The 23103-nt window shown below is 38.8% G+C and overlaps 1 protein-coding gene across 5 annotated transcripts in view; it reads left to right on the top strand.

Annotated features, from left to right (window-relative positions):
- Nucleotides 1-23103, top strand: part of USP15 (ubiquitin specific peptidase 15) — a 71975-nt gene that overhangs the window by 33926 nt on the left and 14946 nt on the right. For 2 of the 5 annotated variants that reach the window (XM_082755244.1, XM_082755243.1), the window contains 2 exons: nt 7243-7326; nt 16179-16323. In XM_082755244.1, coding sequence (XP_082611370.1) covers nt 7243-7326; nt 16179-16323 — 229 coding nt within the window. Of the gene's footprint in view, nt 1-215; nt 592-7242; nt 7327-8110; nt 8338-16178; nt 16324-23103 lie in introns of those variants that run through there. The other 3 variants (XM_082755245.1, XM_082755242.1, XM_082755246.1) reach the window with 3 other exon arrangements.

Raw genomic sequence — 23103 nt, 5'->3', positions numbered from 1 at the left:
TGGATAGTTCTGCAGAAAATTGTGTTAAACTAACTCCGTGTTTGTATCCTTCTGCTGAAGATCATTTCATGGTTGCGGGGGTTGGGATGTGCGTGGAAAAATATTTTAGTAGTTTATTGTCATTATCATGTTTTAAACTAAGATAACAAAAATCTCAGGCTGTAGTTTGCATAACTGAAGCAACTTTACTACAAAACCAAACTATATTTTTTCAGGAAAAACTGCAACAATTAAAATCTTCATACAATCTGTGATTCCAAAACGAGACAAGAAGAAGAAACAAACTTAAGCTTTGAAGTTCCACTGGGTTCCAAATGAATAGCCAGGACAAGCTTTCTATTAAGTTTTTGTTAAGAACTTCTTACCTGTTTATATGCAGATTTATATATAAAAGCAAGTTAGAGAAACATAGAAAGAGACTATTTAGTAAAAACTTGTTTTCTAATTTTAGAAAGGTGTTGTATGCTGTTTTCGTAGAAAAATTAATAAATAAGCATTAATTAACTTAAATCCATCTGGTTCTTAAATTCAAAAATGCTTCTTACATGGCAAAAGCCTAAGCATTTCCTATTTATCATATATATATATCTGTAGACAATAAAAGTAATAAATTTAATTCTGGCCTGTGTTTTTTTTTTTTAGACATCACTGCAGAGTTAACTCTTCCAATAGCTAGCCACTTCTTCGCATAATTTACAGATAGAGTGCTGTTAGCTTTAATGTGTTTCTATGTAAAAGGGGATACGTTGATTTTTCTTGACCGTACAAAAATTTGAAACTGGAAACAGTCATATTTTTTTCTTTGTAAAATATATTTTGTCATATGCTAAGGTTTTTTTTCTTTCCAAACAACATGCTTTTATCTTGCAGAATCACTAAAGGCTCTCGACTGATTTTTGTTGTTGTTTTGTTTTGTTTCTGAGCTGGATCTTTATGTTTTTTACAGAAACAAAAAGGAATAAAAGATAAATAGCTATCCCCTCCGAAATAATTTAATTCTTGCGTATCCTAAGTTTTTAGGAAGCAAATACCCATAATTCTTCAAAAGAAAAACTGCTTGTGTATTGGAATGAAAAGTATCTAAAACCATGGGTTTTAGTGTTTTTCCCCGAAGCAGTTGATGCACAGACAGGTGTGCCTTTCTGCTGACATTGCTGGGAGAAAGATAATTGTGGAGAACAGAGCTGGCAACTGGGGACTTACTCTTAGGTCTTAAATTGTAAAAGCAAGAGCTTTTCTGTGAGTCAAGAGCTAGCCTGCAGTTTGCTGATGCATAATAACTTGTTCAACTGCAATAACCATGTGTCTGAGCCCCTCTGGGTAAACATCAAACATTGGTAATGTACAACAGAGACGTTTTCATGTTAGTTTAACAAACATGGTCATTAATACCAGTTAATACAGTGTTGAGAAGCTCTAACAAATGCATGCCCTGAACTCAGTTTGTTTTTTGTTTTTTTTTGGTTGCTGTTAGAATATCAATCTTTCATACTCCCAAAGAAATACGATTAACTGAATTAATTGTTGGTAGTGTGGTGTTTTTTTTTTTTTGTAAGAAGAGAATAGTCCAAACTGAGGTAGGATAAAAATACTAAAGCTAGCTTTAAGATATTAAATTCCATGTCAGCCTAGTTGTAACCACACCTTCAGAGTCCGTGAGGATGGAAGGAGTTCACAAGATGGTCTTGTCCAGTCCCCATCCTCAAAGCTGGGGCAGCTAGAGCAGGTTTCTCAGGACTATGTCCAGTCAGGGCTGGAATATCTTCAGGGGGGAGAATCCACAGCTGGTCTGATCAACCAACTCCAGTGTTTGTCCACTCGTGCTATAAAAAAGTGATTGTTTAATCACTTTATTTTTTTGTGACCATAACCTTATTATGTTCAGATGGAATTTCATGTATTTCAATATATACCCAGATCAATATATGCCCAGGTCTCTCCTGTGCTGAGGAGCCCAGAACTGAACCCAGCACTCCAGGTGTGTCTTGTCAGGGCAAAGTGCTGAGAAGAGGACAAGGCTCACCTCCCTCGACCTCCTGGCAGTGCTCCTCCTAATACACCCTAGGAGGTCAGTGGGCTCCTTTGCCCCAAGGGCAAATTGCTGGCTCACGCTCAGTTTTCTGTTCACCAGGACCCTAGGTGCTTCTCCGCCAAGCTGCTTTCCAGATGGTGGGCCTCCATTCCTCCCCTAGCATGTGTTGTTGCTGGGGGTTACAGAAACTTCTCTGTATTTGTCACTAAATTTGTGAGGTCCTTTACCTCCTTGCCCTTCTCATGCTGGTAGGCGATCTGTTGTGTATCAAACTAGTTTCAATGTCTTTGACTTTCTGTGGTGAGCTCTGGATGCTAATACCAACTGTTGTCTGCCAAAAAGGAACAGGTTTGTGACTGTTGCACTGTTGACTGTTGACCATCTTCAACTGATCAGGATTAGTTCAGGAAAAGAGAAGTTGTACAAGTCCTTCACAGATCTGGATTAGGTATGAGATTATGTATTTGCTTGTCACTTGTTCAAGTGATTAGTTAGTATCTTCATTATAGCCTATTATATCATTTCTAAAGCAGTACTGAATCATTTTACATTATAATTTATTGCCCTACCACTCAGTCTGTTTTGAGAGTGGAGAAATAAGGTGGCTGCTTGTCCCATGCCATGCAGAGATAGTCATAACATATCTCAAGTTAGAAGGGACCTGCAAAGGTTATTGACACTTGCTTTTGATCTGCATTTTAATACTTGAATTTTGTCTTGTTCTTTTTGGTGTCTCTACTCTGTGTCAGCTCTGAATTGTTGTACTGATTTAAATGAACTGGGCAAAGAGGGTACAACTTGTGGTGATACCATTTAATTAAGACAGCTCTTATGATAAGCCAATGAAAGACAAGTCTAGCATGAAACTCTTTTGAAGCCTAAGTAATTTAATGTTGTTCACTAGTTTACCTTGTTTTTCTGGATGTTGTCTTAGAATTTATGTGCAGAAATTTGATCTAACATAATAAAATTACAGTTACTTAGAACACTGCTGGTAGATTTGGTTTGAGGCAATCAGATTTTTCTGTGTTCCTGCTAAAGGTTTTTTTCTTAAAGGGAATTGCTTTTTATTATAGAGAGAATTTGACTATTACAATTGCATTTCAAATTACTAACAAATACTTACGTAGCAGTCTTCCACTATATACCAACTAGAATGCCAGTTACAATCTCAGACTGTATGTTTTTATGCAGTTTCAGCATTTTCCTTGTGAAAGGAGGTTCAGTTATTAGCAATAAAGATTAGAAAATTACTATCAAAAGTAGTATGGAAAATCTTGCATTTACTAATACGTACCATTCTGCTGCAGAACGTATGCATTTTGTGTTTTGCTAGGCAGTGTCTTAGCATTTTTAACCAGAAGTGAAATATCTAAAGAAGTAATATATGCTTGTGCCTTACAGAGGTTTAAAAATCACTTTGAAATGTGTTGAAATCAGGGGCAGTACAAAACTCAGAAACCTCTAAAAGGGTCTCTCTGAAACCCAAGCTTTAGTGAAGAATAGGTTATGATTGCATGGGGGCTGTGAAGAGAGGAACATGAGGTACACAGGCTATTCTTTCCTACCTTTATAGTATCTGTATCTTCTGCCTCTTTCTTCATCAGACCTGTCCCCCAGGTACACTCTGGCTGGCTTTATTCCCCTCAAGTGTTGCAGAGCCTCTGCTCTTACAGGAATACTGTGATTTGATCACTCACTCTTGATGTTTTCTTTTTTTCAGAATAACTGGTAAATGAGATCACTGTGCCTGTTTTTTTTTTTTTTTCTCTTTTTCCTTTTTTAATTTTGATGGTCGTCTTCTATTGCTTGCTTGATTATGTGTTTTCAAGGAGCCACGTGTGTATGTCTGCAAAGACGTGCTTGTAAATATGAATAAACAGAGTAAGTTCTTTGCAAAGTGCTTCTTGAAAATATGCCTGTAGAAGACTGAAGTTATGGTTCACATTAACAATGGGAGTTAAGATGGCTTTGTAGCTGATACACAGGCAATGGGGAATGGGTCTTTGGCTTTTCAGGGAACTTGCTTCATTTTGCTGATACAATCTAATATATTAGGGTGTGTTAAACATAAAATGTACTCTGCCAATAAGTCCAAAATGCTTTAGGCAAGGAATTCTAGCCAAAACTCTTGTCTTCTATGCATACGAAACAGAAATTCAGAGCAAGAATTGCTCTGGTTTTGCTACTCAGAATCTTTCTGGTAGCTTGGCTGTGGAAGAGAGTGTAGTCTGGAAAGCATAGTCTAGCTGCCCACCAGAGTGTATAAAAGAACATTCCTCAACAATTTTAACTTCAATTGTTGGCTGTGTTACTACGTTAAATAGATATCTACAAAATTTTGAGATAGGGATGATATTGTCATATTTCTTTTTTTTTTTGTTTAACAAGAAAGAATGCTGAAACAACTCATTAATGCTGTTTTTTTTTCTTGCAGTAGGGTGAAGTTGAGTGAAAAAAGACCAAAATATTGCTTGTTTCAACTATCTCTTTGTAATTGTGTCCTATAATAAGATCAAAATCAATCCCAAGATGGTGGCTTGAACCATGATACATGCTTTTAAGAAGTCCATACAACTTGCAACATATTAAATTATCCTTGAAACTTCAGAGTAATATTAAGTATTTGCTGATCACATACAATTTTCATAATATAATTTAATTAGCAATGATACAGATAAGAAAATTATGTAGGATACTTTTAGACTCAATAATGAAGTCCAATTTTTGTATAGTTGATTACAAGAAACTAAAGCACATACCACTGTTGAAGCAGAGGTTAAATACATGTGAGCAGTCAATCTGATGGAATGATTTTTACATCAAACATTGAAATATTTAGAGACTTGAAAATTACTTTGGAGCTCTTGCTTTATTTCTTGCTTTATATTACAAATATTTTTATCATATACATAACTTCTATATTTTGATGTCAAAAAGCCCTCAATGAATACAAATAGTGCAGTAATGCAAATAATGCCACTTCAGTCACAGAAAATGTAGGGTTTATTTTATATCTAAATGCAGGAAAGAGTTATTGCACTAACTTTAATCATTTAATCTAGTATATTTGGAATGAATTTTTTATTTTTACCAGAAATATTGATAACTAAGTATATAGTTGAGAAATGCTGAACTTAAGAGGAAACTTTTTTTTTCCCCTTCCACCTTTGCTTATCATTTTATGTTCTGGCTCATATATATTCTTTAGACATCTTTGGTGGTAGTTGAATACCACAGTAACACTAGTATACATGTATATTGAATTTTGCACACTCCTAAAAGAATATATACTTTGTCTTAGAACCTTGTATTTAAAACAGAATTGAATTTTTGTTGTATGCTTGGTGGCTCATTTTTGCTTAGGAAATTCCTAGGTTGTTGCAGGGTTGGTTTTTTGTTTTTTAGTAATGTGTACTTTTGTCATTCTTTTTGTATAATGTTAAAGAAAGGAAGGTAGGGCAGTACTTTCAGCTGTAGTGCTTACTGTCCTTTCAAGGTTTTTTGTTATTCTTGTTTTCATCTTCTTTTTAGTGAATGGGGGGATTTCTGCCAATATTCTTGTCAAGTTTTCTGACAAGTATTAAAATCTATTAAAAGTTCTTAAGAGCTATGAATGAATTCCACTCATCTTTGTGCAATGTAAGCAGCTGTAAGCAAATAGAAAGGCTGCACACCTCAGGGTTGTAGGAATCTCTTACTGTTTTATATGTCGTGACTTCATATTTGATAGCAAATGCTGAGTTTTAACTAGATATTTTATCATTCTGGCAGAGCATTGCAGCAAGGAGTAAAACAACTGTCATTTTCTCTAAGAAACAAATTATTTTTAGTTTTTGGCTGGAAACCAGATTTTTATTTGTGCAATTTCTTTGAACCATTAGACAATTATTTTGCATCAGTTTTTGAACTTTTAAACAATATTGAATTAGATTTTGGTTTAAATTGCAGAAAAGGCTTCAAATTTGTTCTGAAAATTCAGGTTTCCATTCAAAATGACTTGGTTCAAAGAGCTTCTTTAAAATAACAAATGTGCATAATTTAACTTTTGTCTTGAATTCAAATAGGGCTAAACTGACTTCAGATTTTTATCTTGTGGACATAGTCTGTGTATTTTACTTCTTTGAAGATAAAGCTCAAAGGATTTAGATTGATAATGGAAATCTACAGGAAAGCTTTTAAGTAACATTTTTCTTCATGTGGTAATAGAGCTTTTCTTTTGGAAGAGGTTTATTAATAAAAAGTTTAAAATAAATGTGAAAATGTACTTGGAAAAATTCCCTGTGTAAATATGTCTATCTCCTTGCAGTGCTTAGTGCTTCAAATGTGCTTAAAATATCCTGAGCATGCAGAATTTCTTGTCTTAATGTTGTGAGATGTATTTCAAAGCTTTCCAAGGACAGCTGGAGCTTTATCCAACCCAGCTGGAGTTGCACAGGGCCCACAAAAATAAAAAAAAAAATGCATGAAGATGCCTAAAAACCATGGAGCCTTTTTCATGGTTTTCTGTAAGATCTAGAAAAGGAAAAAAACAGCAGAAAAAGTCAGCAACATTGCTGTGTATTGTATTTAATTGTTAAATTAAGGATTTTTTTATGATTGAAATATTCAGTATTCTTATAGTTAAGGAAAAGTTACTTAACCAGTGGGGATGAGCATTGATGATACTACTTTTGGCTAAAGAGGTTTTAAGGCTTGCTTAATATTCCACATAATATCCCGGGCTTCTTTTAACAATGTTAATAGGGCAAATTTAATGAAATGGTTTCATGCTGCTGTTAAACTAACCTTGGAATATGTGTCTTAAGCATTTTGATGTAACGTCTCAACATCCATTTATGGTTAAATGAAAAATCCATAAGATTTTTTATGTTGGAAGCCTTGCATTCTAGGTTGTAGAACATCAAAATATCTGTTGTCTTACTGTAAACTGAAAGCATTTTTTTAGCACAGAGGTCTGTGATTTTTGTTTGCTTTTTGTTTTAATAGCACTGTTTCTTCAACATAATATGAAACTGTGAAGCTTTTTAAGTTTTAAAAAATGGTTTCTGAGAGATGTATATTGAGTATTTTTAGTGCTTTGCCCATTTTTTAAAAAAACTATTTCTTTTCCATGCTTGTTTATATGCACTGTTCTTTTGTTAGCTTGCTTTCAAGGTTTTTAATATCTCAGCATTTTTATCTAATTTACCATTTTCATATTTTTAAAGGTCCCCAGGTGCATCCAATTTTTCAACTTTACCAAAGATCTCTCCATCTCTATCAAATAATTATAACAACATGAACAACAGAAAGTAAGCAAATATATCTTAAAAACTTTATTTAATTGAATCACCTCAGTGTGATATAAACAGATTTCCATGTTACCTAGCTTAAGAATTTTGATTTGTTTGGACAGTATTTGGATTATGAATTGTTACTGGTCACTGTTTTGCAGTGTAGGTGTTGTAAAGCATGATAGCAGGAAACAAAACTCAATTAAAATGTTTGGTAACTCTTAGCCCTCAGATGCTAAATATAATGCTGAGCACTGTATGAAAATATATAAAGACTTTATTTAGATTTTTATCATTCCGAAATACATTATTATATGGTCTAGTTTTAGATGGGGAACAAAAAAAGTATAAACTGCTTATAGTTCTGTCGGGTTTTCCCTTATTTATTGATTCTAGGTTGTTATAGCAGGATGTATGATAGTACACTTTGATTTGAGGCCACGGTGGCTGAATTGTTATAGCTGTAATGGTTGTCATAGTAATTATTGTCACAGTAATTATAGCCATTGATTAACTATCAGCAGCATAAATTCTGTGTCTTAGTGCTAGGAGACTTCAGAGATCTGTTTGCAGTTGATGTGCTTAAGTATTGCAATGTACAGAAGCTTAGCAAAAGAGACTTCTCACTTTTAAAAGTTTTCTCCTTTCTGTGACAAAGTAGAAATTTTGTAAGGATTGTGATAAAACTCTAAAAGAAGAGCTTTCATATTCCAGTGGCCAACCTTGTGTGTATTTTTTTATATGTGGCAACTGTAAAAAGTTGGTGAATATAGAAAAACATGGAATTATTTCACTTTAACAGATACTTGATAGAGCATCTTTCAAATACTTGACGCCAGAAAGCACTCATCTCTAATGTAAGCTGGGGGAAATCTGAGGCTTATTCTTATCATTCCTTCAAATTGAAAATATTTTTCCAAACATGCATTATGTGATTAAACATGAAGATGTTAAGTATTAAAAAGGTGATATAAATGTTAAATATTTAATTAAATATTAAATACAGTATCTTCCAGTTAAATACTGCATTTGAGAAGTGATTTTTCGTAAGGGGTGACGTGTCACTTGTGTTTCTACCAATTCTGAGAAGCCCCAAGTCTCAGTTTGAAATCCATGTAATTAACTGCAGTCTGTTGTACACTGTGTGAGTGTGTAGTAAATAAAAAGTATATGGTACCTATTGTCTGAAAAAAACATTCGACTATAGCTGAGCCTCTAGCTGAGAACTGAACTCTTTCCCCCATTGCATATGCAAAAGATAGTTGTAATGCCAAAAGCGAAGCTCAGCAGTCACTATTTCTTAGTGAGGTCCCATTTTAAATTGTCAGCATTTTTTTCTTTATTTATATTTAGCATCTCTCTAGTGATGCTTTAGTTATTTCTAGGAAGCAGGTTTGAAACCTGTTGCCAGCTCTTGCAGCTTTTAAAGACAGTTTCCCCACTTGCTTTAGCAGATTTTATTTTTTGGTTTCTTTTGAAGCCAAAATGGGAGCTGTGGTTGTGGTTTTTGGTTGTGGTTTTGTTTTTATTTTTTAATTTGAAGATCTTCAACAGAAATACACGTTTAAAATGAAGTGATATAAAATTGAGATTTGATGAGGTCCTGGTTATTTGAAGTGCCTTAAATATAACATCAGAAAACTTGAATTAGAATAGGTGTGTGTGCTCCGTAGTGTTATGAAACACCAGCCATTTTTCTGCTGTAACTCAAACCACTGTATATCTGACAGTTATGTAAAGCAGATACTCAATTCAGAAGCATGTATTTTTCCTTGTAATGAAATAATCTATTTATGATGAATTAAAAAAAAAATAGAATCCACAGATTTACAATTTGCTAAAATAGATAATACATGAAAATCTGTAGTAGAACTTCTGTCAGAATATATATTCAAGACAGACTAGGTCAGTAATAGAGAAGTCATCCATTAATATACTATGTACTGTTACATGAAGAATTTTTGTCTTCAGAAAGTACATGTATTTAATTATATAATTCTGGGTTAAGAGCAGCAGTTTTCTCCTATTTTCTACTCTTCTCCCAAACACCTCCTTTTCTAAAAAAGTACTTTTCCTTTAATTTATGCTATCATCTTTTCATTGCTTTCTTAAATAACGACTTAGGTCAGTGTTGCCCAGAATTTATTTTCATGTTTATACCTTGATTGTCTTTTACATTTCATGTTATCTTCAAAACAAAAGCAAAATAAGGCTTTTGTGGCTTTCTAGGATCCATTGGCACCTCTATATGGATATAAGACACTGTGTCTCTAAGAAAATACCAGCATTTGTTTTTGAAGATAATTTTAGCTGACACAGCTGATCTGTGAGGCAGAAAAAGCAAACAGCAGGTTATGTGTAGCGATAGAGATAATAGTACTTTACAAGTCTGTTATTGCAGTCATTATAGAGTGGCCATGTTAATAACATCTTGTTAACACTCTGAAAAGTATTATGTTTCTTTATATGGTATGCATTTCTATAAAGTAGAATATAGCACAAGGTTTTGGTTTGGTTTGGTTGTTTGTTTTGTTTTAAATTACTGATCATAGACTCAAAGAATGGTTTGGGTCCAAAGGGACCTTAAAGCCCAGCCAGCTCCAACCCCTGCCATGGCAAGGACACCTCCCACCAGACCAGGTTGCACAAAGCCCCATCCAGCCTGGCCTTGAGCACCTCCAGGGATGGGGCACCCACAGCTGCTCTGGGCAGCCTGTGCCAGGGCCTCACCACCCTCTGAATGAAGAATTTCCTCCTAACAGCTAATCTAAATCTTTCCTCTTTTAGGTTAAAGTTGTTAACCCCTTGTCCTGTCACTATGCTTCCTGATAGAGTCCCTCTCCAGCTTTCTCTTAGAGCCCCTTTAGGTGCAGGAAGGCCACTGTAAGGTCTCCCTGGAACCTTCTCCAGGCTGTGAACAACCCCAACTCCCTCAGGCTGTCTTCATAGGAAATGTGCTCCAGCCCTTTGGTCATCTTTGTGGCCCTCCTCTGGACTCACTCCAACAGGCCCATGGCCTTCTAATGCTGGGGGCCTCAGAGCTGTATGCAGTATTCTAGGTGGGAAAGTATAAATTTAAAGATGTATAAATGTTAATTGCACATCGTCCGTAGAAACACTTTCTTCTTGTAGCACCTGATTCACAAGCAAATAATATGGGGAACATGATGTTTGTAACTATAGGTGAGAATGCTACCTTTATCATCTTTCTCCAGATGATCATGAAAAATATGAAAGACAGTAGTAGTATTTGCATAGTGACATGCACTTCTGCTGCTTCAGGCATCTCCAAAAACTGATAGAACCTAGCTATGCATTTGTTAAAGTGGCTGGTCACAAAAACACATTGGCAATATGTTAAAATGGTTGAAATATTATATGGCTCTGTAAGTACTCCAAACTTTTCATCTTCTGAGTTCATTCTTGCTGCTCACATTTTTTTTGGAGCACTGCACTGTCAAATTGTGTCATTTCCAAAGCTAGCAATGCTGTTCCAAACTTTTCTGTAGTAAAGCTACACTTCACAGAACTCCAACTATACAATGGGTGCTCTGCATTACTGTGTCGTAATCTAAAGTTTTCTGGGAGGTTTAAAGGTGGTATATAAAAGTAGTTTCAACTCAAAATGTATAAGCTTACGAATAAGTAGGTTTCTCAATGATATTTTATCACCATTTTCACTACTCTAAGAATTCTGGCTAACTGTTCAGGGGTCTAAGATTCCACCTCCAGGTCTTGCTTTTTTGAGCAGCGATTTCTTTTAAGAGCCATCAGGATTTTCTTTCCATTCTTGCCCTTACTTGATTGCCCCCATTCTTGTACTACCCCTTCGCTTTTCCATGCATTATTCCTTCATTACAGGCAGCTTTCTAAAGGTTTGTCAGGAAAAGAAAACGTGGGGTCACATTATGAGAAGTTATTTTTTCTAGAGCATTTCTGTTTGAATAGTTTATGTAGGCTTGCCTCGCATCTTTACTTGTTTTCCATTCTTAACCATTTACTAATGGCTGTTATTAATGCTGGTTATGCTGTTTTTTTTTTGTTTGTTTGTTTGTTTTTTGTCCAGTCTTAAAGGAATGAAAAGAAATACAATGTCGTTTAAACAAAAATAACTTCTAGAAAAAGTGAAGTTTATAGACTATAAAAGCTATAAAGAGAAATCTCCGAGTCTCCCGCATATAGTAGGCACTGAATTTTCCTTGATGTGTTTTGATGAAATATCACTGAAACCTGACAGTTTCTGCATGTGTATGGTATTTAACTCAAAAAGAAAAGGGATTTATGGGCTTCCTGCTATCCTCTACAGTCCATTGATGCCCATTATGATTGTCAGACTAATTCCTAAATCAGGTAGTACAGTTATTTCACCAGTTAAAGGATTATTAATCAAGAATCAGATGCCTTTTGAGAAGAAGAGCTCTATCTCAGTCAGGAGATGTGAATGTTTGATGCAGGAAGCCTGGGGTGCGTTTCTTGGCCTAACACTGTAGGGTTGCATGCAATAATCAGATGGGTTCCTGTGGCCTTTAAGCTCCAGCCTATGCTGGGAAGAGTTTCCAGAACATTCGTGATATCAATAGGGTCACTGGAATGCCAGTATTTGTGGTGACAGAATAAAAGTCCTGCTATTTGCAGGTGACTCCCTTTTATCCTTATTTTCAGTGCTGTTTCTGCTACACCTGCTGCAAGCACTCATCCTCCAAGCTTTGCTAGTCCAATGCAGGAGCTGGTGCTAGCAAGGGAGACGCAAGATCTTTGTCTGATATGAATGGGGCATGAATATTTCAAGAATCTCTCTGAAGTCTGCAAAAGCTTTATGATGACCAAAAGTTTTCTGATTGACCCAGAACTGATTTCCACTTTGTGAAGCCTGTTATGAAGGAGGTGGGCCAAAACTTTGTCCTACTGGTGACAGCCCTAGTATCAGCTTAGGAAAGTGTTTGGCACTGCCTGAGAGCTGTGGCAAGACACATAGATGAGCTCTTCATAGAAAACCACAGTGATGTCTATGAATCAGGCAAAATATCCGGCTCCTGGTCCCCAAGGCTGGGGAGAGCCCCAGAAGGGTGCTGGTGGCTTGTTTCTTGTCTGATCAAGGTGGGGATGCTCTCCAGGATGAGTTCAGTCGCACTCAGGTGTCCAGTTGGAGGGAGAGAAGTTTTTAGTTCCTCATTATCCTGCCTCTTTTGCTCCCATTTAAAATGAAATCCAGTTGGGTGTTTCACTGTGGCTCTTGTTGCCCTAGCACAAGACCAACCTTGCTTGCTTGGTCTTTCCTACTGTGAGGGCACAAGGCTGCTGATCAAACACCCTGACTGCTGTTCCTGGCTTTGCTAAAGCTTTTTTAAACAAAGGTTTCCCATTTTCAGTGCTTCAGTCTCCTTCCTCTTACTCATTTCAATGCTGTTGTGTTACAAAGAGGATGAGGAGTATCTAAGGTCTCCCACCAGAGGACCCTACTTTCAGCTGAAGCTCCTAACCCCCCTGGTGAATCCAGCATATGATTTATAAAAGGGTGCACTGCAGTGCACAGAGATAAGACACTAGTAATCCAACTGGGAGCGTGGAGAGGGAAGTCACTAGACATGCACTCACATTGTACTCTACAATACACAGTGTGTGTGGTTGTAAAGGACGTGTTCAATTCTAACTCCAATTTCATGTTTCTTCTCCCTCTTGAGGAATGCTGATGTCCTATCTTTATTCCTCACTTGTGATTTGTAAGGACTTAACAAGTTTAAGTGACCAAACACCACAGACATCCTGCAGCCTCACCTGCAAGATGTCCCAGCAATAAAGAACTTGCCAATTCTCAGGGGTTGCATGAGTGCTTTTATCCCATCCATCCCCCAGCCCTTGTGCGAGAGGTGGCATCCTTTCCTCACAGAGCCTCGACAAAGAGCATGAGAGGAGCCGGCTTCCTTTGAGCTGCTGCGCTGGGGTGACAGGAGGAGTCCCCAGGGTCCACCATGTGCCTTTAACATTTGTGAAAATAGACTGAGGGGTGAAAATAGTAGTGCGTAAGTGATTATGGGTGGCTAATTTCTTATATTAGGGGTGAGTTTCTATATCTGAATAATTGGTAACAGACGTGGAGAAGGATGAGGTACTCAACAACTTCTTTGCCTCAGTTGCACTGGTAGGCGGGCTTCCCAAGTCTTTCATTTCCCTGAACCTATAGATGGAGGCTGGGGGATCAAAGTCCCACCCGCTGTAAGTGAAGAGCAGGTTTGAGACCACCTGATGAATCTAAACAGGTACAAGTCTATGGGAGCTGATGACACGAATCCCAGGGTCCTGAGGGAACTGGCTGATGTAGCTGCCAAGCCTCTCTCCATCATAGTGGAGAAGTCCTGACATTCAGGCAATGTCCCTGGAGACTGGAAAGAGGGAAACACCATGCCCCTACTCTTCAACAATTAAAACAAAAAATCTAATGAAGAGCACTACTCTTCAATAATTAAAACAATTAGGAGACATTTTTTCTCAGAAATAGCAGTCAGGCATTGGAACAGGTTGCCCAGGGAAGTGGTCAAGTCACCGTCCCAGGGGTGTTTAAGGAAAGGTTGGACATGGTGCTTAGGGACATTCTTTAGGGTGACATGGGTGACATTGGTGGTAGGGGTAAGGTTGGACCAGATGATCATGGAGGTCTTTTCCAACCTTAATTTTTATATGATTTTTCTGTGACTTTATTTGTTCCCTGAGAAGAAAAATAAATGAATACACCTGACTCAAGGGATGAATATGGTAACCATATTCTCTAAAATCCTAAAATGTACTTCTGTGGGCCAGTACAGAATATGAGAGAGGCATGGCTTTCCATCTTATGTGACCACTGGTTGTTTATATTTCTTACACCAGACCAACACTGGGGATCCGTCTGCATTACAATTATCTTGAATTACAATATCATGATGTTACTCGGCTAATTTAAGGAAATTTTTCACGTGAACGCACTATAACCAAAAGACACCCATTGCATTTCATAGCTTCTGTTTATTACCCCGACTAAAGCTCCTAAAGTTCTCAGAGAGGTGTCTCCTGATAACCATGTGAAATGCATGCTCTTTGAGTCATATGCAGAAAGCAGTAGCAAGCAAGCAGGGGTGAGGGTAGAGGTTAATGCGTACCCTGTATGTGTGCAGCTTGTGAGGAGCGCGTTCCTTTTGCACCAGTGACCAGACTGTGCTTTTTCTTCCTGGGGGAACAGAGGCTGCCAGCTTAAGGGAGTTGGGGTTGGTTGCAGTAGTTGGGCTGCAGTTACCAAGGGGAGACAAGGTAATTTTCCCTGGATGAACCCAGGTCTGATGACGGGGGAGGGCTGACCACAGAAACATGCTTGAAAAGGGTAAAGGGGCCCTGGAGTTCAGAAAATATCTCTCTAAACTAGGATGAAGGACAGAAGTCTTACATTGAACAGGCAAATCTAGCTTTACAGGGGTTTTGCATGGAGGATGGCCAGTAAACAAAATGCCATTTAGCCAGTTTTGGGGCAAGACAAAGTTTTGGGTGAAGAAAATGGTTAAGTATTGAAAAGGGAGGTATAGATATATACGAATTAGAAACTTAACTATTAAATAGAAATGGTCAGATGTAAAAGTTTGGGAATGATATCTCTGGGGAGTAGTAGAGCTATAAACTACACAGATTTGTGAGGCCATCAAAATATGGGGCAAATTTCTTCCCCTTCTGTTTGAAATTTTCAATAAATCTTGTGATTAAAACAAAACAACTCTTGTTTGTGAGACGTGAGTAATTATCCACTGTGGGGACAGCTGGAATGCAGGTGGATGTAAAGTGTGTTACACTATGAGAGGAATAATGGCTGGAGTATATACCAAGGGAAACGGCTGCATCCTCAGACTTCTAAAATTATAAATCTCAATTATTCATCAAGATTGATTATTTGCACTGCATATTTTTCCTTGTCATCCTTAAGAGTTAGCTTTCAGATTTTTTTTTTATTTTTTTTTTGCATTTCTTCTAATGTGAACAACGCTCAGTGACTGCAGAAATGATCTCGATCTTTAGCCAAAGCCATCAGGCAGTTTCAAGTATGGTCAGTGCCTGAAATTGTTTAAGAAAGAGTTTAACCTTTCTGTTTGTTTTTAAACATCTGTGATATTGCAGAGCATCCTCTTACAAGATTCTTCTGCTTTTCTAGTGTTCTCCAATATGTTTACTTCACTTCTTGGGGGGTTCTTCTGTATTTAGTATTTGCATGATTTCACCTGGAAGCAAATTGCCTTGAATCTTGTTGTTTTATCTATTTCAGTCCAGTTTTTCCAAGTAGACACGTCATAGAGATCAATAAGGAAGTTGTTACAAGGCACTTTGTGCATTCTTTTTACCTCTCAAGGCTTTCCTGCATTTGCACGCTGGATTGTGCAGCCCTAGCATGGAAGCTATTTATAGACCGCCTGATGCAGTGAGGCAGCTATGCCACAGTGGCCTTGGAAATCTCAGCTCTCACCTGTAACTCTGCATTCACATTCCCACTGTCCTCGCTCTCTTGCAGTAGCAGGATGCAAAAGAGACATAAATGATTGATTGCTGCTGGTGGTGTCTAAAGTCTGAGTGTGTTAAATTTGATGGAACGAAGAAAAGAGTAAGCTGTGAAGCTGCTCCAGTCAAAAAGGGGTAGGGATGTAATAATTGCAGTTACTGCAGTACATTAGATTTTGGCTGTTTGCAGAGGTGGCTTTTAAACTGAAATTAATGTTATTACCAACGTTAAACATTTTGTAAAATCCTTTCTTTTTCACAGAAGTTGTTTTAAAATTTGTCATCATTTAATGTACTTGTATGTGTGGAAGTACTATAGAGTACATGTTTACATTTTTAAAAGATGTCTTGTTTTTTTACAGTGTGAAAAATTCAAACTATTGTCTCCCATCATATACTGCTTATAAGAATTATGATTATTCAGAGCCAGGAAGACACAATGAACAACCAGGCCTATGTGGCCTGAGTAACTTGGGGAATACATGTTTCATGAATTCAGCAATTCAGGTATGTACTTTGGAATAAAATGAGCTTGTCTTATTATTTGGAAACAAATATTTTGTTATATTTTGCCATATTTGGAAACTAACATTAAAAGACTCCATTCGGAAGCAGGATAGGATTAATACTGAGAAATAATACAACTGTATTGGTGTATTGGGAAAACTGGTTTATGTAGCTGCGTTCATTGTTTCCCATGTTTCTTGCAGTGGAGAAAGTCGTCACTGTCAGAAAGAGATTTGACCAGCATTTTAGATGAATGAACACTTAAGTGGGATTTATTGATTTTGTAATGATTGCCATGCAGGCATGTTTTGAAAAATACTTTTTCATTTTGAGATATGCTTGTGTATTGGTTGTAGGGCTAAAGTGTCAAGAAGTAGATGACCACTGGATTACTAGGCCTTAATTTCTAATCGATTGTTATAGACTTCTAGTGCACAGGTTAACATGCAGAGAACCTTCAAATATATTTCCGCATCACCTTTTCCTTTGAATAGTTACTATGTCATAGATGAGATATTTTACAGGAATTTAAAAGCTAGTTTCTTTGCTATGGTTGCAATAGAAATATTAGTATACCTGTACTCCAACCAGGACAGGAAAGAAAAAAGTGAAATGACTACAATTTTTTTTAAGTGGAAGCTGCAGCAGGACAATCACAGAATAGTTTGGGTCCAAAGGGACCTTAAAGCCCACCCAGTTCCAACCCCCTGCCATGGGCAGGGATACCTCTCACCACACCAGGTTGCCCAAAGCCCCATCCAGCCTGGCCTTGAACACTTCCAGGAATGAGGCATCCACAGCTTCTGGGAAACCTGTTCCAGTGCCTCACCTCCCTCAATAGTGAAGAATTTCTTCCTTATTTCTAGTCTAAATCTGCCCTTATTTAGTATAAAAACATTACCCCTTGCCTTGTCACCATACTAAGGAGTCTCTACCCATCTTACTTGTAGGCCCCCCTTTAAAGGAAGTTTGCTATGAGGTCTCCCCAGTGCCTTCTCTTCTCTAAATTAAATTCATTAATGATTAGAAAGACCTAATAATTTGTTTCTGTTTAATTCTGGAACTCATGTTTTTGTCACCAAACCAGTCTTAGGTCAAAAAACTGTGAAGTGTACTTAAGTTCTTTTTCATAGTTTTTCCTATTGAGTGTAAAGATCCCGGGTCTTTACCAAGGATACTTCAGATTTAATCTCAGTAACCATCACAGGGGTTCCTGGCTTACGTTGAATTTCTTCTTTATCCTGTTCAGGAAAGTAGTAGTTTCAGGTACGTTTATAATCTAAGTTTATGAAGTTGCTGAAATTTGTTCAGAGAAAGAAATGTTCCAGAGATGCATAGCCTATGAAGGTTTTCTATCCTTTTTTTTGGTATATAAAATCAAAGAATAATTTGGCTTTGAAGGGATCTCAGAATGATCATAGGTACAGTCTTCTGCATGCATCCATTCTGCATGCATCTGCATGTAGTCCTGTCACTGTGTACCTCTGAGAAGTGTCTGGCTCCATATTGTCCACAGCCTCCTATTAGGTAGCTGCAGACATAAATGTGCTTTGGGAGAGTGGCAGATACACTAGGGGGTCATGTTGCCATCCAGAGGGACCTCCACGGTTTATATAAATGTGCTGAAAAGCATCTCATGAAGTTCAGCAAGGAGAAGTGTGAAGTCCTGCATGTGGGCAGGAAAAGCCCCAGACATCAGTAATTGTTTGGGGCTACACTTGTCAATGTGTATAAATACCTGAAGGGAGGATGCAGAGAAGTCAGAACCAGTGGTTCTGAGACAAGAGGCAGTGGGAACAAACTGGAAAACAGGAGGTTCTGTCTAAACATCAGAAAGCACTTATTGACTGTGCAAGTGACTGAACACTGGCACAGCCTGCCCAGAGAGGCTGTAGAGCCTCCTCCTTGGAGCTCTTCAAAAGCCACCTGGAGGTGGTCCTGGGCAGCCTGCTCTGGGTGTCCTTGCAGGGTATTGGACCAGATGAGCTCTAGAGGCACCTGCCAACCTCAACCATTCTGTGATTCTATGAATAAAATTCTATATGTAACCTCTCTTGATTATTGAATTGCATCATCATACTACTTACTGTAAAGTAAAAAATTAAGAGTATGTTTTTGTGTCTAGTGAGTGAGCCAGAATCAACTTAGAGGCTTAAGAATATTCTTAGTACGTAGCAAAACATTTTTTTAATGAAACTTTACTTCTCTATCAGGCTAGACTGATTAAAAACAAAGCTAATTTTGATTGTAATTTGAATTTGTATACATGTAGATATAAAAACTTAGGTGAGAATGATTAGCATGGGTTGTTGTGCTTAGGTATCTTATTCAGCTTATTACACTTTACATCAGCATCCCACTGTGTTAACAGGATTTCAAAAATATCTTCTGATGTTTACATTCCAAAACAAGCCAGCCTTCGTTGCTTTTCAGTTCTATCCAAAGAATTGAGTGTTTAAATAAGAATTATAAGAAAGTGTAGTGTAAGTGAATAAACAGAATTTTGCTGATTCACAAGACAGTGCCATGGTAAGAAAATTAAAAGGACTCGTGTTTTTTGAGCAATGCAGCTTTTAGTTTGGCTTGCTACCATTCATTTGTCCTTGGCAGTACATTTATTTCAAATGCATTACTCGGCAGCTTTCTTTGCAAGGAAGTGTGACGTATCTTTCAGTTCTATCTACTATATCTCTCAAGGAAAGAATTTTTCAGAGTTTAGTGTTATCCAAGAAATCCATGAAAATGCTTTTTATTGGGAGTATGACATGTTATTAACACTCTGCAGTTTCATACACTGCAAAGTCTGCTTTTTCCTTTTGCAACCATTTAAATTTTGCATTTTTTCCAATTATGTTTTCAGTTACACAGAAACTGTATATTTTCCCATGTTAATTTGCCATTACTTCTACTGTTAATGGGCTAACATTTGTTTATTCAGGCTAAAGGTATTTAGTGCTTGCTTAGTAATGTGTAATGCCTATGGCCAAAGCACTGTGAACACATTTGATCTTGGAAGCAAAGAGGGGATGGGCTCAAAGAGGGGGTGTGTTGATTGGAAACTAGGGAATTGTGCTTGGGAATATTGGATGCTGTAGTCTTTGATCTTGGATGATGGAGTGTGCTGTACCCTCGGCAAGTTCAGATGTGATACAAAACCGGTAGTAGAGGCTGACACACCAGATGGGTGTGCTGCCATTCAGAGGGATGGAGAAATGGGCAGACAGGAGCCTCCTCAAGTTTCATACAAGGAAATGCAAAGTCATGCATGTGGCAAGGAATAACCTCAGCACCAGTACATGCTGAGAGAGGAACAGAGGCCCACCATCTGGAAAGCAGCTTGGCAGGGAAGCACCTAGGGTCCTGTTTAACAAAAATCCAAGTATGAGCCAGCAATGTGCCCTTGGGGCAAAGGAGCCCACTGACCTCCTGGGCTGTATTAGGAGGAGCACTGCCAGGAGGTCAAGGGAGGTGAGCCTTGTCCTCTTCTCAGCACTTTGCCCTGACGAGACACACCTGGAGTGCTGCATTCAGTTCTGGGCTCCCCAGCACAAGAGAGACCTGGGCATACTGGCAATTGAAAGGTGACAAAAGATGATTAAGGAACTGGTTAACTCTGTCATTAAATAGTTTGATGTAGAGTTTTAAGTGCTGGAATAATTTCCAGTTACATTCATGTATGTTCTGTTGCAAAAGCTCTATCTTGATCCCTTCCATTCAGTCAGCGCTGAAGTATATCCGGTGTAGCTTCCTTGAACAGAAACAGTTTATCCACTTCTGCTGATTCCCACTTTTTTCTGCTCTTCATTCTATCCACCCAGCACTGAGAATGTATTTTCTGAAGTATTGCTGTGCTGCCACCTGTGGATCTTTCCGTAGTATTGCTTTGCCCTATTGTGTTAGATAATAGCATTAAGATCTCAGTGGGTAAAGGTTTTTTTTTCTTTTGCTGTGAAAACCTGAGAATTCCCAGTTTACGTTTTGTGAAGCAAAAACAGGAGAAGAATTAAAGTATTTTTTTAAACAAAAACACTTTATATGTTTATATATATATATATATTTATTTTTGCCATCGCTGTGATTATGTATACTTTTAAACGGCAGTTGTTGAGAATTTTGAAATGAAGTATTTCAGGAAATTCCTTTATTCAGAAAGCTGAAAAGCATTCCTTCTAAGGTTGGTTCATAGAATGGCTTGGCTTAGAAGGGACCTTAAAGATCACCTAGTGCCAATCCCTGCCATAGGCAAGGATGCCACCCACTAGATCAGGTTGCCCAGGGCCCCATCCAACCTGGCCTTGAACACCTCCAGAGATGGGGCATCCACAGCTTCTCTGGACAGCCTGTTCCATTGCCTTACCACCTTACAAGTGGAGAGTTTCCTCCTAACCTCTAATCCTAAATCTCCCCTCTTTCAGTTTAAAACTGTTCCCCCTTGTCCTGTCATTATCTCATTGAGCAAAAGAGTCACTCTTTTTTATAAGCCTCCTATAAGTACTGAAAAGCCACAATGAGGTCACCCCAGAGCCTGCTCTTCTTTAGGCTGAACAGCCCCAGCTCTTTCAGCCTTTCTTCATAGGAGAGGTGCTCCAGCCCTCTGATCATCAATGTTACAGCAATGATTTTATCCAAACAAAACAATGCTTTTCACCAAAACGTGAAATGAGTACGTTTTTATTGTTCTGTCTCAGTTGCCATGGGCATACAGAGTCTGGGTTAAAGAGTGCATTAGCTGAATGTTTTTGTCACCACATCTGACACTAAGCTCTTCAGACAAAAGTAGGACAGACAGGTGTAAAGTAATTCACCTTTTCTTCTACAACTGGGATCTCTTTTTCAGTCAGTCAGCTCTTGGTCTCATATTAGGCAGCTGAAATAGGAAATTTTAGTGTCCCTTGTGTAAAACTTGTATTAAGTAGGGCAGCTCAAGAAGCATGATACCTATATGAATACCCAATGTTTAGCTTAATTTCGTGATCTCATTGTCTCCTTCTCATTTCCACAGTTTACTGGCATAATAGGTAATTTGCTTTGAAGTTTTATTATCACTCCCATATAATATCCCCTCTGAGATGTGAATAAGTATTTCCTGGTTACCTTAGTATCATGGGATAATGCAGATTAGAAGGGACTTTAGGAGGACACTGGTGCAACCTCCAGCACAAAGGAAGGTCAGATTTGAGGTCAGAGTGTTGCCAAAGGTTTTACCCAGTTGGGTCCTGAAAACCTCCAAGAAGGTAGGCTGCACAACCTCTCTGGGCAACTGGCTCCACTGTTTACTGTCCACATGGTGAAAACTTCTTACCTTACATTGAAACAAGAGACATTAAGAATCTAAGCCCATTGCTTCTTGTCCTCCCACTATTTAACACTGAGGAGCCTAGTTCCATCTTCGCATTAGCCTCTCTGTAGGTACTAGGAGGTTGCTGTTGGGTCCCCCTGAAACAGTTTCTTCTCCAAGCTGAACAAGCCTTGATGCTTCAGCATCTCCTCACAAGGCAAGTGCTTCAGCCCCACTGACCGTCATGGTGGCTCTCTTTCCTCATACGTTTTCCTTTTTTATCAGTTAAACAATCAGATCCTTGCAAGTGTAAGAGTGTTCCAGTATTTAAGGTATGGTTTTAGAGCAGGATAGCTTGACTTTTTAGTTTTCAACCCATGTGGAAGTTTGGACGGACATGGATGACAGGTAGAATCACTAATAAGATAATAGTTTAGTGTTGGAATTAAAATATTCCAGTGAGACTACAGAAATAATATGCACTGGGCTTACATGGCAGGGTTTTGTTAGTGGTGGGCTGCAGGGCTGGCCTTTGTGAGAAGAGTCAATCAGTTGCCCCATAAAGGCATCATAGTAAGAGCCAGTTTCAGCTGGCTCCAAAGACCTGCTGCTGGCCAGAGCTGAGCCAGTGTGTGACACTGGTTGGGACTCTGGGAGAGGAGATTGAAGAAGGGGAAAAAAAAAATGCTGGACAGTAGCAGCTGGGAGAGTGAGGAGTGAGAAGCAGCCCTGCAGCCCCCAAGCTCAGCGCAGCAGGAGGGCAGGAGGTGCTGCAGGCAGGCAGCAGCAGTTCCCCTGCGGGCTGTGCAGGGAGAGGCCCCTGGTGGAGCAGGCTGTCCCCCTGCAGCCCATGGGTCCCACACGGAGCAGATCTCCACGCTGCAGCCCCCCCATGGGTGGAGGAGCCCCCGGTGGAGCAGGTGGCTGTGGCCTGGAGGAGGCTGCGGCCCATGGAGAGCCCCCACAGGAGCAGGGAGGGGGTCTGGGGAATACTGATGCCCGTGGGGGACCCGTGCTGGAGCAGTTTGCTCCTGGGGGATGGACCCCGTGGTATGGAGCCATGTGGGAGCAGTGCTTGAAGAGCTGCTGCCTGTGGGCAGCCCCCGCAAGCTCAGTTTGGGAAGGACAACATCCCATGGGAGGGACCCCACGGGGAGCAAGGGCAGAGGGGGACTGTGAAGGAGGGGCAGAGATGAAGTGTAGAGACTTTACCACAGCCCCCATTCCCTGTTCCCCTGCGGTGCTTGGGAAGAGGAGGTAAAATAGGGTAGATGGGGGGAAGGTGTTCTTAGTTTGCTTTTAGTTCTTCACTGCTCTAGCTTGCTAGTAATAGGTAATAAATTACATTAGCTTCCTTGTGCTGAGTCTGTTTTGCCTGTGACAATAATTGTTGAACTGTCTTTATCTCAAGTTCTTTTCATCACATTTTCTCCCCCGTTCCTTTTGAGGAGGGGGAGTGAGAGAGCAATTATGGTGGAGCTCAGCTGCCCAGCTGGGTAAAA

This window comes from Aythya marila (assembly GCF_965140915.1).
Source record: "Aythya marila genome assembly, chromosome: 1".
Lineage (NCBI taxonomy): Eukaryota > Metazoa > Chordata > Aves > Anseriformes > Anatidae > Aythya > Aythya marila.
Note: the sequence above shows the minus strand (reverse complement) of the source record. Positions and strands in the feature narration are given on the sequence as shown.